The sequence below is a fragment of the Podospora bellae-mahoneyi genome, chromosome 5, assembly GCF_035222275.1.
Source record: "Podospora bellae-mahoneyi strain CBS 112042 chromosome 5, whole genome shotgun sequence".
NCBI lineage: Eukaryota > Fungi > Ascomycota > Sordariomycetes > Sordariales > Podosporaceae > Podospora > Podospora bellae-mahoneyi.
Window position 1 is genome coordinate 1,941,832 of NC_085884.1, and position 13,673 is coordinate 1,955,504.

A 13,673-nucleotide genomic window follows, 5' to 3' on the forward strand; every position below is an offset into this window, starting at 1 on the left:
GCGTAATAGTTAGTTAACTATATCTTTTACGCTATTTAATTTAGCTAAGAATACGTATGTAAATAGCTTAAAAACGTACTAAACTATCGTTTTCTCCTCTAGATCTATTAAATTACGTAAGTTAATTAAAATATCGTATCGTGCAAGTTTACTAGCGTGCCGGCGATAGAAGGTATTATAAGGTATAGAATAGAGCCTCGCTATAGCTTTAAAGCTTAGCTTAAGGTTATTTTCAAAGGCTTTAAATATAAAAATAACTTTTGCTTCAACCAGAATCGAAGATATCTTGGTATGGTGGAGAAAATTAAGATTGCAGGTAGAGAGCTGTGTCGCGTGCGAAATCGATCTACTCGCTTGTCCGATCCGCTCGCTTATCAAATACGTTAAAGGTAAAACTTAATGAACTAGAAATTAGATTATCGCTATCTGGACCGTATTTAAATGGACGATTAAATTACTATAAAGAAAGAAAAGTAAAGCCTAAAGGGTTTTTAATTTAATTTAAAACCTATTTTAGCTAGTATTTAATTAGGTTGTTACCGAAAAATTAAAAGTAATTTTCGCGGCAATTAAACTTAAAAATAAAACTTTTATTTACTTCAAACCTATTTCCAATAATTATTACCCAAAAAAGCGGATAGTAAGAAAAGAATTACCGTATAATATTTTCAAAGTTACTAAACTTACAAACTAACTCAAGGAAGTATTTAGGAAGTACGTTAAAATAAAGTATATATAAAGGAGATTCGTAAACTTGCGTTAAACGTATTCAATAATAAATTACGCGGCTTTATTTAAAATGAATAATTCACGTAATATTATCAACGATAAAGGGTTAATATATTCTTTTATAAGAGTTTCAAAGAACAAGCAAAGGATAAATTATATATAAATCCGAAACTTATTAATATAGGTAGATATATTCCTATAACTATACGGATCGATGATTAGTAATCCTAGTATTCTGCGGAAAAGAGAAGATCGTTATAATATTTATAATATTAAAAGGATTTAAGGTTATAAAAACTATAGTTATTAAGGATTAAAAAAGTAAGGTAGTAAATTTCGAGGAAGACTCTATTTAGAATACCAAATGAGGAAGAAGTAAAGTTTAGGGCTATGGGAAGTAATAAAAACGCTTAAAGCGGAGTATAAAGAAAGAGATCTTTGAATATAGACGTTATAGGATTAATTCTTATAAATTACTACGGAAATTACCATAAAGGTTATAAGAACTAACGCATTTATATAATAGGAAAGACCTATTCGAGAAACGGTACTAAAGAAATAGTATTACTAATATAGAGCCGTAGTTAAGAAACTTATATATAAAGTAAAGAAAAATATCAAAAGCGTAAAAAAGTCAATAATATTAAACTCTAGGAGAACAAAATAAATATATTAGCCCATATAGTAAATATTTTATAAACGAAACGTAATATAGTTTTGTTTTAAATATCCAGTATATCGAAAAGTACTTTAATTTTACTATATTACATACCGATATATAAATACTACTAAAGTATATTACTATATAATTTTAAGCAGTACGTAAAGAAAGTAAAGAAAGAAATATAAGTTAGTTAAAAGGACGATAGTTAAATATAAACAAATCTCAAAAGAATTAAACAACTATTTTTATTAGAGAATTCAAGACCCGGTAAATGAAAATGTAACCTTTAAATTATATAGTTCGTACCTGAATACATAAAATATTACTTGCAGTAAAGAAACTAGAATAATAAAACCGATAACGTGCGTGATAAGCGAGCGACGCAGATAAGCGAGCGACGCACTCTCCACTACCTTACTATAACTATCCTCAATTGCTAGACCACAACATTAAGAACCAACTACAATTACGTCAGAACCAGCTGAATTAGACCCTTCTGCAGCCTCCTGGCAAGTGCGGGCATTATGGCCAGGCTTGCCGCACACACCACAGCACTGAACCTTCGTACGAGCCCCCCCTACACTACCGCCATCCGGATGTATTTCTTCCACTGCCTCCCCACCTACGGCCTTCTGGTCCAGTAGATTCTGTGCATCTTGCATAGTAAATGATCCTCCGAGCCGTATACGTGTTTTTTTAGCTCTCCGGCGTTTATTTAGTGCTTTATTAGCCTTGCGGAGCGAAGCGTTCTTTAACTAAAGGAGGGCTATCTAGTATATTACAGCTATCGTACCCTTAATAAGCTAGTCTATAGTAACTAATATCGAAGTCGGGGAGCTATTTTAATAGTTAGTAATATATATCTTAATAAGTATTAATTATAAGTTAGCTTTTCGGGGGTTTTATAATATTTAAAATACCTAAGGTAGTATCGTATTTAGCTTTAAGGATAGAGATATTAGTATATAAAGCTTTATATCTAGCTTAAAAAATACCCTTTCTAGATCGTATAGTATAAAGCTATTTTATATATTTTTTTTATTATAGAGGCGAAAAAGGTTTCGCGGAAAGTATAAAGGAACTTAAGCTTACATATATAATTAATGCATATATATATTAAATCCTCGATTTAATAACCGTATACCTACTTTAATAGTTTAAAGTAATTAATATTAAGTAGCTAAAGGAGGTAAAAAGAGTATAGTGGTATATAAAGCGTAATAATATTACTTTACTAATAGTAACGCTCGAATTTAATCGAGTAATAATTTTTATAATTATTAAAAATTAATAACTAATATTTACTTTTCGTACAGGACGCTATATAATAATTAAAGTATTTAATTTAATTTAAATTTATTAGATTCATGATTTAATTCTTATTTATAATTATAATACGTTAAATAAACGGTAAATTATACTCGGTATATTAATTAATAAAGTAGTACTATATAATTAGAATAATAAAAAGCGAAATAATTTAATTAAAAGTATTAACTTTTTGAATTACCGTTACTTATTTGCGGTTATTAAATTAAGCTAGCTCTACTATACTAGGGCCGTCCGAGGTTATTATTATTATACTTATAAAAATAATATTTACTATAAATCTAGTTTTATCGAAGTTATAAATATTATTATGTATAATACCGTATTTAACTTTAGTATTCCGTACGAATATAAATTATTTAGTAATAACCTTTAGATCCTTACACTTAGCCCTTTAATAGTTATATTTATATATAAAACGCGTACGGAACTATAATTAACGTGTAAGGAAATTATAGGCCTAACGTTTATTAATAGGAGGCGCGTCGCGTACGCCTAATAGTTAATTAGCTATATCTTCCATACTATTTAATTTAGGTAGGAATACGCGTGTAGATAGCTCAAGGATGTATTAAACTATTGTCTTCTCCAGATCCGTTAAATTACGTAAGTTAATTAGAATATTGCGTCGCATTAGTCGGCTATTACGCCTATAGCGGAGGGTTGCTTCTAGGACGTTATATAACTTAACTATAGTACGGATACTAAAATCCTCCTTATTTTAAATCGCTTCGAGGGTAAGAAGAAATCTAGCTTCTTTTAAAGGGCCGTCCATAGTTATTGGTGGTGAATTATAGTAGAAGATATTGAAGAGACGTGTTGTGGTGGAGAGTGCGTCGATCGCTTATCATGCACGTTAGTATAATTCAATAACAAAAGTAATATTAATATATTACTTAAGCTCCTACTATACGCTTCACTTACGGGAAAAATCTAAGCGATATTATGGATTAATAACTAACTTTCATACGACAGTTGAATAACAAGGAAATAATCGGAGATAAGTACGATAAAATACTAGGGATAGGAAATGAAAAAAAAGTTCCTATTATAAGATAATCCGGAACAGGAAAATACTTCTAAAAATATTACCGTTTCAGAATTTACTTATAACTTTTATAGAAGTTAGTAGTTTTTATTAAATTACGAAAAATACTATCGGAAATATTAACGTAAGCTCAAAGTTTATTGTAGCAATTAATATTTATGAACACAATCGTTATTATATAAGGGAAAAGTAACAAAGATAAATACTTTTAGGTTATAATATATTAAAGTATAAAACCGAATTTAATTTTGCTAGAGTTTATATATTAAACTAGACTATCATAAAAAGAAATCAGAACGAATCGTTATATAAGAATCATTTCCGACGTAAAAAGTCTACAAAAATTACTATCCCTAGATATTGTAGTCGAAAGAAGAATAATGTTAATGATATATAATATTATAAATATAAGACAGTCGAAAACTATACTTCTAAATTAACTATAACATAAAAATTATAATTTAAATATTACTTAAAAGAATAGTAACTACTTACGATGTGGAAAATCTTTAAAATTATTAAGTTAACGATAGAAAATTAAAAATAGATATACAGTAAAGTATAATAATACTACTTTTATAGTAGTACCGTAGGAAAAATAAAATGTAATAGTATACTTCATCGATATAAACGGTAAAGTCAAAAAACTAAGGTTAATAATGTTAGTAAAAGTATCGGAGATTAATGAATATATTTATTATAATAAAGTGAAGAAGGGTAAAAAAAGGGTAATACGGGTAAAACATCGAGAATATTTAACCTTTACGGTTAAGTATTGAAATAGATTTTTGAAGCGAGGACCGTAAGTTTATAAAATTAAATTAGAAAAAGGAACTAATCTATATTAATTTAAGCTTTATACATTAATCCTAAGTAAAGTAAAGAGTTACGGAAATACTTAAAAAAAAATTTAAAGTAAGGATATATTAAAAAGTTTATATCGCTATTACAGTACCTGGTATTTTCCCCAACAAAAGAAAATACTAATTTATAGTTATATATATAAAGTATTATTAATTAAATGATAAAACGGTAACAGATAGTTGTCCACTACCGCTAATATCCAAATTACGGAATTAATCAATTAAACGTAGTTCTTAATACGTTTAAATACCTATCAGGGACACTTATATATTTATCAAAGATAAAATAAACCAAAAATAATGAGTTATACAACCTACAACTATTTTAAATATTTTGTAATATTATTTGGATTAATTAATAAGCCTGTCACGTTTTATGTTTTCGTTGACCATATAATCCGGAAGTACCTCGATAAAATAGTAATATATTACTATAAAGATATTGGTAATTACTTATATATCTTCAAGATTATAAATATTATATTGAAGAATATTTAACGTACTATATAAAGCTACACTTTCAATTGATCGAGAAAACCGCGAGTTTTGAAAAGTAACATTTGGAGACAAGCTAGGAGGATTACGGTAACTAAGAATTATTTTATACCGTAATTATAAATATACGTAAAAGATTTTTTAGAACTTATAAATTTCCTTCGGATATATCTCCGGAGGTATATAAGAATTGCGTAACTATTTAATAATTCAATCAAGAAAAACGTAGGGTTCCGGTAGGGGCAAGAGAAAATACAGGTTTTTTATAAACTAAGAAAGGGTAGTTTAAGGATCCGGTTTTTAATTTATTAAACCTTAATTGACCGTTCGAGGTTTAAGTTAACATATCACATTATATAATTAGTAAATAAATATGCTAGCTAAATAGAGCCGCAAAACTATACCCGGTACATTCTTTTGAAAAAGTAAAATAAAGGAAATACGCTAGAATTCCACAATCTATAATAAGAAATTACTCGTTATTATCGAAACCCTCGAAGAATAAAGGCGATACTTTAATAATATTTATTACGAAATATAGGTCTAACGTACATTATTAGCGAGTGACCCACATCAGCGAGTGACCCACTTTCTACGCAACGCGACATCTTTGCACTTCACAACGACTTTCCTTTACTATCTAAAATACCCACTAATTCCAAAGAAATCCAGATAATCTTAGCCCTCTAAGCTCTTTAAAATAACAAGAATTTAAGCGAACGAGCTACAGTTAAAATTTATAGAGTCGGCCGTAAAATATCAGGACGTCGCCGTATTCGCAAAACTATACGATATAACACTACGCCTATTTCGAAGAATCTTATTTAATTAAAACAAAAGGCTATCATTTACTATATTATTAAGCTATTTACGTAAGCTTTCCTACCGAAATTAAATACTATGGAGAATATAGTTAACTGATTACTATACGCCCGCAACACGCCTCCTATCGGTAAGCTTTAAGTATACCCATTCGTTAAAGGTTAATTATAGCTCCGTACACGTTCTACATATAGATACGACTATTAGAGGGCTAAGTATAAGGATTTAAAAGTTATTACTAAGTAGTTTATACTTATAAAATACTAAAATTAAGTACAGTATTATAAATAAAGATATTTATAATTTCGACGAAATTAAGTTTATAATAAATATTATTCTTACGGGTATAATAATTACGACCTTAAACGTCTTTAGTAAAGTAAAATTGATTTAGTTTAATAACTATAATTAACTAACGTTAATTTAAGAAGTTAATACTTTCAGCTAAGCTATTTTCCCTTTACTATTTTAGCTATACAGTATTACTCTATTAATTAAGATACCAAATATAATTTACCGTTTATTTGACGTATTATAATTACCGATAATAACTGAATTACTAATCCAGTTAACTTGAATTAAATTAAATACTTTAAATATTATGTAGCGTTCCGTATGAAAAGCAAATACTAATTATTAGTCTTCGATAACTATAAAAATCAATATTTAATTAAATTTAAACGTTACTAAACGTTACTATTAATAAAATAATATTATTGTACTCTATATATTTCTGTACTTCTCTTACTTCCTTTTAACGACTTGAGATCGGCCACTTTAGGTTAATAAAGTAAGCGTACGGCTACTAAGTAGAGGACTTAATACGTATATATATTAAATATATAAGTAAAGTTAGGGTTTTTATACTTTCCGCACAATCTTTTTCGCTTCGATAACGGAGAAATTATATAAGGTAGCTTTATAAATACTAGCCTTATACCGTACGATCTACAGAGGGTACTTGTTAAACTAAATATAACGTTTGATATGTTAATACCTCACTTACTGAAGGTATAACGGCTATAATATACTAAATAACTCTCCTTCGTACAAAAAGTCTCGTCGCTCCGTAAAGCTAATAAGGCACTAAGTAAACGCCGGAGAGCTTAAAAACACGTATAAAGCTTAGAGGGTTACTTACTGTATAAAAGGTATAGGATTTACTGGATTAGAAGGCCGTGAATGGGGAGGGAGTGTAAGAAACGTAGCGGAAAGTAGTAATGCAGGGAGGGCTCGTACGAAGGTTCGGTGCTGTAGTGTGTGCGGCAAGCCTGGCTATAATGCGCGCACTTGCCAGGAGGCTGCAGAAGCATCTGTTTTAGCTGTTTCTAATATAATTATAGTTAATTCCTTATGTTAATGTGGTGTAATTGAGGATGTTTTGTTAGGGTGTGGTGGGAGGTGGGTTACTCGCTGATATAGGTAGGTCACTCGCTAATAATGTACGTTATATAAATTATAAAGATTTACGAAATTCTTTTCTACGAAGGTCTTTAACGTATAGTAAACGCAATAATTAAAGCTTCTTTTAAAATTTAACTTTAAAATTAATTATAGAAAGGGTTTGAAAAGCGCAAAAGTAAAACTATTTAGCCGGCGAGCCGATCATTATAAGGATATATTTAGAGAGTTATTATTATTTATCCAAAAAGACGTTAGAAAGTATTTTTTAATATATACTTTAATTAGAAATGATTTATTAGGTAATATATCTTCAATAAACTATTTCTAATATAGGAAAAGTTGAAACTGTAAAGTATTTAAAAAGATTGGTAAGAAAAAAACGGTGTTAATATTAAAAATTTACGGATCGAAGTTCGGGGGTATATAAGTATTATGAAGACTATATGAAAAATTGAATAGTACTTTAGTTATTAAAAATTAAGAGCAATATTAAGGAAGCTATTTATTTAAACCATATATACGCAAAAATGAAAGTTACAAAATGTAAGTTTTATAAGTTTTTAGAGTTCGTATTAATAATAAAATAGCTATGAAGTTTAATTATAATAGACTTTATTACGAAATTTTTAGAAATGAAAAATATACTAATTAACGTTACATATTATAATAGATTAATAATAATCGATAAACTTATTAAATAAAAGTACTTCTTACCTTATAAAGGGACTTAATTGGTGAAAATACCACATTACAAAATAATACTCTATAACGAACCCCTATCCAGAACCTCTGAAAAGGGATACTGGTTAAAGGCACTTCTGAACAATCCTGGTTCGGTACAGCTAAACAGTGTACAACAATGGCTTGTCTCAATCACAATAGCTAGATACCAGCGATTGTGACTTGTATTGCATACTGCGGAACTGTCTATCTACACCAGCCAGTTCCTCCGTATATATAGACCTTGGGACCCTGAGGTGCTCGTCCTGCTATGGCCCCGATCACTCCTACCACATTGCATCCTGCGAAGTGCTCGTCGTGCTATGCCTTCGATCAGCCCGAGCATCTTGCATCCTGCAGAGTGCCCGTGCTTCTTGGCGCCATAGCACTTTTGGCCAGCCCTGATTGGCTGCCTCCTGACTTCCCTAATGATTGGCTGGGGACGACCTGCGCCCCACGTACTGCGTGACCTGCCGTTGGGTCAACTGTGACATACATATAATAAAATAAGTATTAACCTCTTCACTGATAAAGACCTAGCTCACTAGGTCTCTATAGGTAGAAATCTTTTGCATGAGGGTTAAAGTAAAGAAGTTTAGGATTATAAGATATTTATATATATATTTAAAAGGTTTTCATATTTTTAATAATGAATTAAAGACAGTTTTTTCCGTAACTTCGTAATATTCCAGCATGAATTTTTTTAACTTTACTTCGAAAATATAAAGATTATTTAAAGAATAAATATATAAATATATAAATATATTTATAATCTTCAAAAACTTTGCTTTATAGAAGAGCGCTTTATATATAGAGACCTAGCTAGCTAGCTTGATGCTTATAAAACTAATTTATTAAGTTTTAAAATAAACTCTAATTCATTTATTCATTATAATACATACAGCTTTCTAACGCTTTTGAAGGGAAATATAATAATAGTTAAGTATAATTTTACTATAAAGTATTTTATCAAAATTATAAAAAGCTATTATCAGAAATATAGAGGTTTATTTACTGTTTTGTTAATATATAATACTGTTAAATACTATAACTTATACATATCTGATTACAAGCTAAAAGTATTATATAAACTATTTTTACTATAATGTCAGTAATGTAAATACCTATAGTTATAGTGGTCTTAGGCTTCTGTATTATAGCTTTTAAAAAGAATATATTGTGCAAAGTATTAGTATATGATAAAAGTTTATAGGTAGTGTATATTAGTGCCTTTTTTGTGCTATACACTTTCTAATAATTTTTGTAAAAAAAATTAATAATAATTTTAAGTTTTATTTATAATTGTATTCTATATCTATTTTTAGTTAAGGGCTAACTTTAAACATCACTACATTACTATTGAAGCAATATAATAAAAATCATGGTTGTTTACCATTGCTGGGTTTCTAGTTTATGAGTTAGGAGGTACTCAATACTGTAGCAGACTTGAAGTTATCTTCCACCGTCTGTTTCCGTTGGCAGCTCGCGGGTCCTCTCAATAGCAGCAAGCTCAACTGGTGGCCCCATAAATCCTTCATCGCACAGTATGATGATGACCCAGATGTATCAGGGCATGCGAAATTTGCCTGTTTAAAATCGACTATCTCAGCTCATTTCTCTCCACGCTATAAGGGGGTATTGTTACTTACCCTCCCTGTCATGGGTATCTTTTTAATCCAGCCCGTGGCTCTCGCCGAATCAGCCCATGCCACCAGAACATTTTCCTCGTCCGCTATGGTCACAAATGACATGGCGAACGATTCACTTTTTGCTGTAAGCTCCTTCGAGATAGCTACTCTTCTGATATCGATGGGGCTGGAATTCAAGTTGGACACTTGAAAAACGTAACCTCTGTCGTTAATCATGACTAGCTCCCGGCCTGAGGGGTAGAAGGCAGCACACTGAATTCTGGTTCTTAGTTTGGTGGATTTACCAGACCCGTCAACTTTAATCTCACTCCTGTGTCCGTCCTGCGGCTGTAATAAAATAGGAGTGCCGGATTGGGTCCAAGTCATAATACAAACCAACATCTCCTCGCCATCCGATCCAGGTCGAAATATGGCCGCGGACAAACCGTTGTCCTCTGATTCTTGAAGTGGGATTAAATACCGGCAGGCTGCCAGCTCTTGGAATTCGTGAAATGGGAATCGCCAAGAAAATATCTGCACTAGCCCCGTTTTCGAACTTCTTGTGCTCGCTAGAAGTGTGAACCCATCCTGAGAGAATGCCAGGGTGTCGACTGACGGACATCCCCTGCAATCCCGGTGCGATGATGCATGTAGACGGTCTTCTCGCGGTTGTTCTGATGTTTTTGCCTTGAAGAAACGCACAGTGGCATTCTCAAAACCAACCACCACATGGTTTTCCTCTCGGTCAATCGCTAATGCTTTTGCCCATAATGTGGATGGGATGCGGTACTCTATAACTGAGACGGTAGGTTGCACGAGATTCACAATACGCAGCTGCAAGAAGTCGTCAGACTGTGTCAAAAATGGAGAAAGATGGTAATGCAAACCGTAAGTTTCTGGTCCCTTGTTCCAATAACATATGCTGAATGAGTCCTGGCGACGGCTGCCAGGATACAAGTGCTCTCTGGCTGAATGGCCCGCATCATGGTGGGAGGGGAAGTCGCAACATCCCACACATGTATGAGCAGCTGGGTCCAAAATAGAGCGAGGGTAGAGCTTTGCGAGAGAGTAACATTGATATTCTTCGACGATTTCCCTCTCCCTTGATGTTTCTGGATGACAAGGGGGAGTCAGAGTGATTTCCTCGAGCTTTTGGGCTTCAAGCGTAGTCGAAGACAAGGAACTCGAGTCTGCTATTACGCCAGCAGGTGGTTTTTTGCTAGTTGTAAACTTCAGCCTCCATTTCGACTTTCCTTTCTCCGCCGACGTTACCACGGGGACAGATCTCGGTGTGTTTATGGATGAAGCCTCATCTGTGTTATGCTGCAGCCGTTTAAATATAGGCGAGTCGTGGGAGAAGGTGGGCCGATCTGTTAGCAAGGCTGGATCAAGCTTGTCATGATGGTCCGAAAGTTTGCTTCTGTTGTCTGCTTGTGATTGTTGATGACGTAGCGGTAATGGGCTTTGGGAGTGATTGGGGCTTTGAGGCGACAGAAGCCCAGTATACAGAGAGCCAATGGGATCTATGGATAGAGGGCTGGAAAGGACCATCTTTGGTTGGTGCGAAGAGCCATAGGCTTCGTGTCCGCCCAATTTCCCAGCTCCTATACCGAGTGTATTGCCATATTTGAGTGACGTGAAGCCGCTCGTCTGTGGCTTGGGCGGCCGTAGTAGAAATTGTGTGGGTAAATGACGTTCCAGGCTGACGGTGTCAGCATCAAGACGGAGTGGTTCCAGTAGTTCCCAAGTTTGCCGTACTGTTGATATCTCCCGTGCAATGGTGATGGCTTCTCCGCAGTGTATGCATCTTGTTTTGGGTGGAAGCTGTCTAGCAACATGACCATGTTCGGTGGGCTTGCAGAGGAAAGCGATTAGCCACCTTGGAAGAGATAGAGGGGTTCGCGACCTAGGAAAAAGAGAAGTAAGACCCACAGTATTGATGTCCGTTGGGTTCAACTGAGATGCACCTATGATGTGACATTCCGGGCAATTCACAGAGTACAGACCAGGCCGCTGATTCGGCATGAACTGCCCACTGGGATTGTCCTGAAGAGCAATGTTTCTGACAACCTGAGACATGTTATGGACCATCTCCCGGTCACTGACGCGGTGAATAGCCTGACGGGCTACAAGCCTCGCGAATAGAGCATCCAATGCATCCAGTTCGAATTCCTCGACACAGATCCCTGCGGTGTCTTGATGAGATAGGTCCAGGGTGTCGGTAAGACTATACGAAAAATAGTGCTCAGTGTTGCAACCATCTCCACCCGGGAGAATTGGGGGGGCGGGGTACGTACGGCATCGAGCGCACTCAGAACCGCATTTCTGGAATGCGCCAGGGCTGGCTCGAGACGCAGTTCTCGAGTCTCCTTGTTGGCAGCATATTGGATTGAGGCGGCAACTACAAATTGCGACACGTCTCGTAATGCTAGATATTTTACAAGCCAGTCTCCAGAGTAGCCTGCTGGCACCATGTCGGCGATAGCAGCGGGCTGAAGACACAGGGGGAACGGAGACTATGACACAACATTCGGGTTAGCAGATGACGGACCATGAAGTGCGAGGTAGTATAAAGGTTGGTCCCCCTACCAGCTGCGATGCCAAATTTGGTAGTCCGGATGCCAATGCAGGGGGAAGACCCAAGCTGTGAGGGTCAAGATGGAGCTGGGTAGTGATCTCCTTGCAAGCTGCGAGTGGAAACGAGTTCGGGCCAGGAAAGCTATCGAAAACCTGCTCCAAGAGACCGTGAATGCGAGCAAAACGCTCACGGCGGTCTCGAGATCGCTGGATCGCTGGGGATTTGGGGTGAGGACTATCGAGGGACGGTTAGTCACCTGGTCGCCGAAGATCACCAGCTTTCGGAAGAATTGTGAATATGGGGCGAGCGTACGTCAGGACGCGAAGGCTGGACAAAAGAAAACCGGCCAGATATCTCTCTCGCAGCAAACGGTTCTCCCAGATGGTCTCGCGACTCTCATTAGTGGTTTGAAGAACAATCTCAACGGACCGCAGAGCCACCTCCCAGCTGACGAGAAAACCCAGATACCAAACGGTGTGGACATTGTCGGCGGGGAGGGTCAGCCGTTGGATATCGAATATAGATTTAAGCTGTGAGAGCAAAGTGATCACCAGTTGCTGGTACGTGTCCCGATCGGAAGCGTCTGCGTATATCCTTTCCAGAGAGAAGCGTCCAAGCAGCTCCAAGACGATGTCATCTACATCACTCCGAAGGACCAATGCCCTCCAGACATTCGTTAGCCGCAGGAATAACGACGAGGGCATTGTACTAGCCATAGTCATGCTACACCGGGCTTTGGAGATAATATGCCGGGGACGGAGGGCAGGCAAGGCGAAGGGGATGGCGGTGCCTCTCACGAGGTGCGCGCGGGGGCTGCGGGGAGGGCACCGCCGCTTCGCACTTCTCAGATGCCTTCCCCAGCTGATTACCGATGATTAAGCCTCATCTTGTTTCGATTGGGCTGTTTTCGCTCTTCATCTGTATGTCAACATCTCCAAGAGGTGTTGGTCCTGAAGTGCACAATGAGTTGGAAGGACAGGGTAGATTCGGGACAGAAATTGAGAAATGATAGGCAGTTGGGAAAGGGGGGAGGGGTAGGACGAGTCTGTACCCGGCTACCAAAACGAAGCTAAGGACTAGGTCTACGGCTTTGGTGGGAGGGGGTGGAATACCATCTGAGCAATGCCGTGGTCACCTCCATTGGCTTGGGGTTGGCTGGGCAGGGTGCAGAGGAACAAGAAGCACGAGGGGGTGAAGGTCTGTGGAATATAAGTGGCTGGGCTCGCAACCACATCTCAGGGTGGTGCACAAAGTGAACATATATGATGCGAGCCCGGAACAGTTGTCGGGAGAAGCTACCACTCGCCGTACTAATGAAGGGTTGCAAAAGGAGCCATGTGTGATGTTTGGTTCATCTGTGGCCATTGTGCGAGTCCCTCTGAGCCGGCTCCAA

At 35.9% G+C, this 13,673-nt stretch overlaps 1 protein-coding gene across 1 annotated transcript; it reads right to left on the reverse strand.

The window, feature by feature from the left end:
• Positions 1–9,459: 9,459 nt before the first annotated feature.
• QC761_505330 (uncharacterized protein) lies at positions 9,460–13,616 on the reverse strand. The gene is made up of 6 exons (XM_062879760.1): positions 12,593–13,616; positions 12,292–12,514; positions 12,000–12,218; positions 11,635–11,946; positions 9,724–11,556; positions 9,460–9,660 (listed from the first exon to the last, which is right to left on the reverse strand). Exons 1-6 carry the CDS (start codon positions 13,000–13,002, stop codon positions 9,493–9,495), a joined length of 3,165 nt encoding a protein of 1,054 aa, XP_062730924.1. The 5' UTR covers positions 13,003–13,616; the 3' UTR covers positions 9,460–9,492.
• Positions 13,617–13,673: the final 57 nt, after the last annotated feature.

Coding starts and splice junctions, on each gene's coding strand:
- QC761_505330 (XM_062879760.1), bottom strand. CDS start 13,002: ATGACTATGGCTAGTACAATGCCCTCGTCGTTATTCCTGCGGCTAACG. Junction 12,515..12,592: donor TCCAGCCTTCGCGTCCTGAC/GTACGCTCGCCC, acceptor GTCCCTCGATAG/TCCTCACCCCAAATCCCCAG. Junction 12,219..12,291: donor CAAATTTGGCATCGCAGCTG/GTAGGGGGACCA, acceptor GTTGTGTCATAG/TCTCCGTTCCCCCTGTGTCT.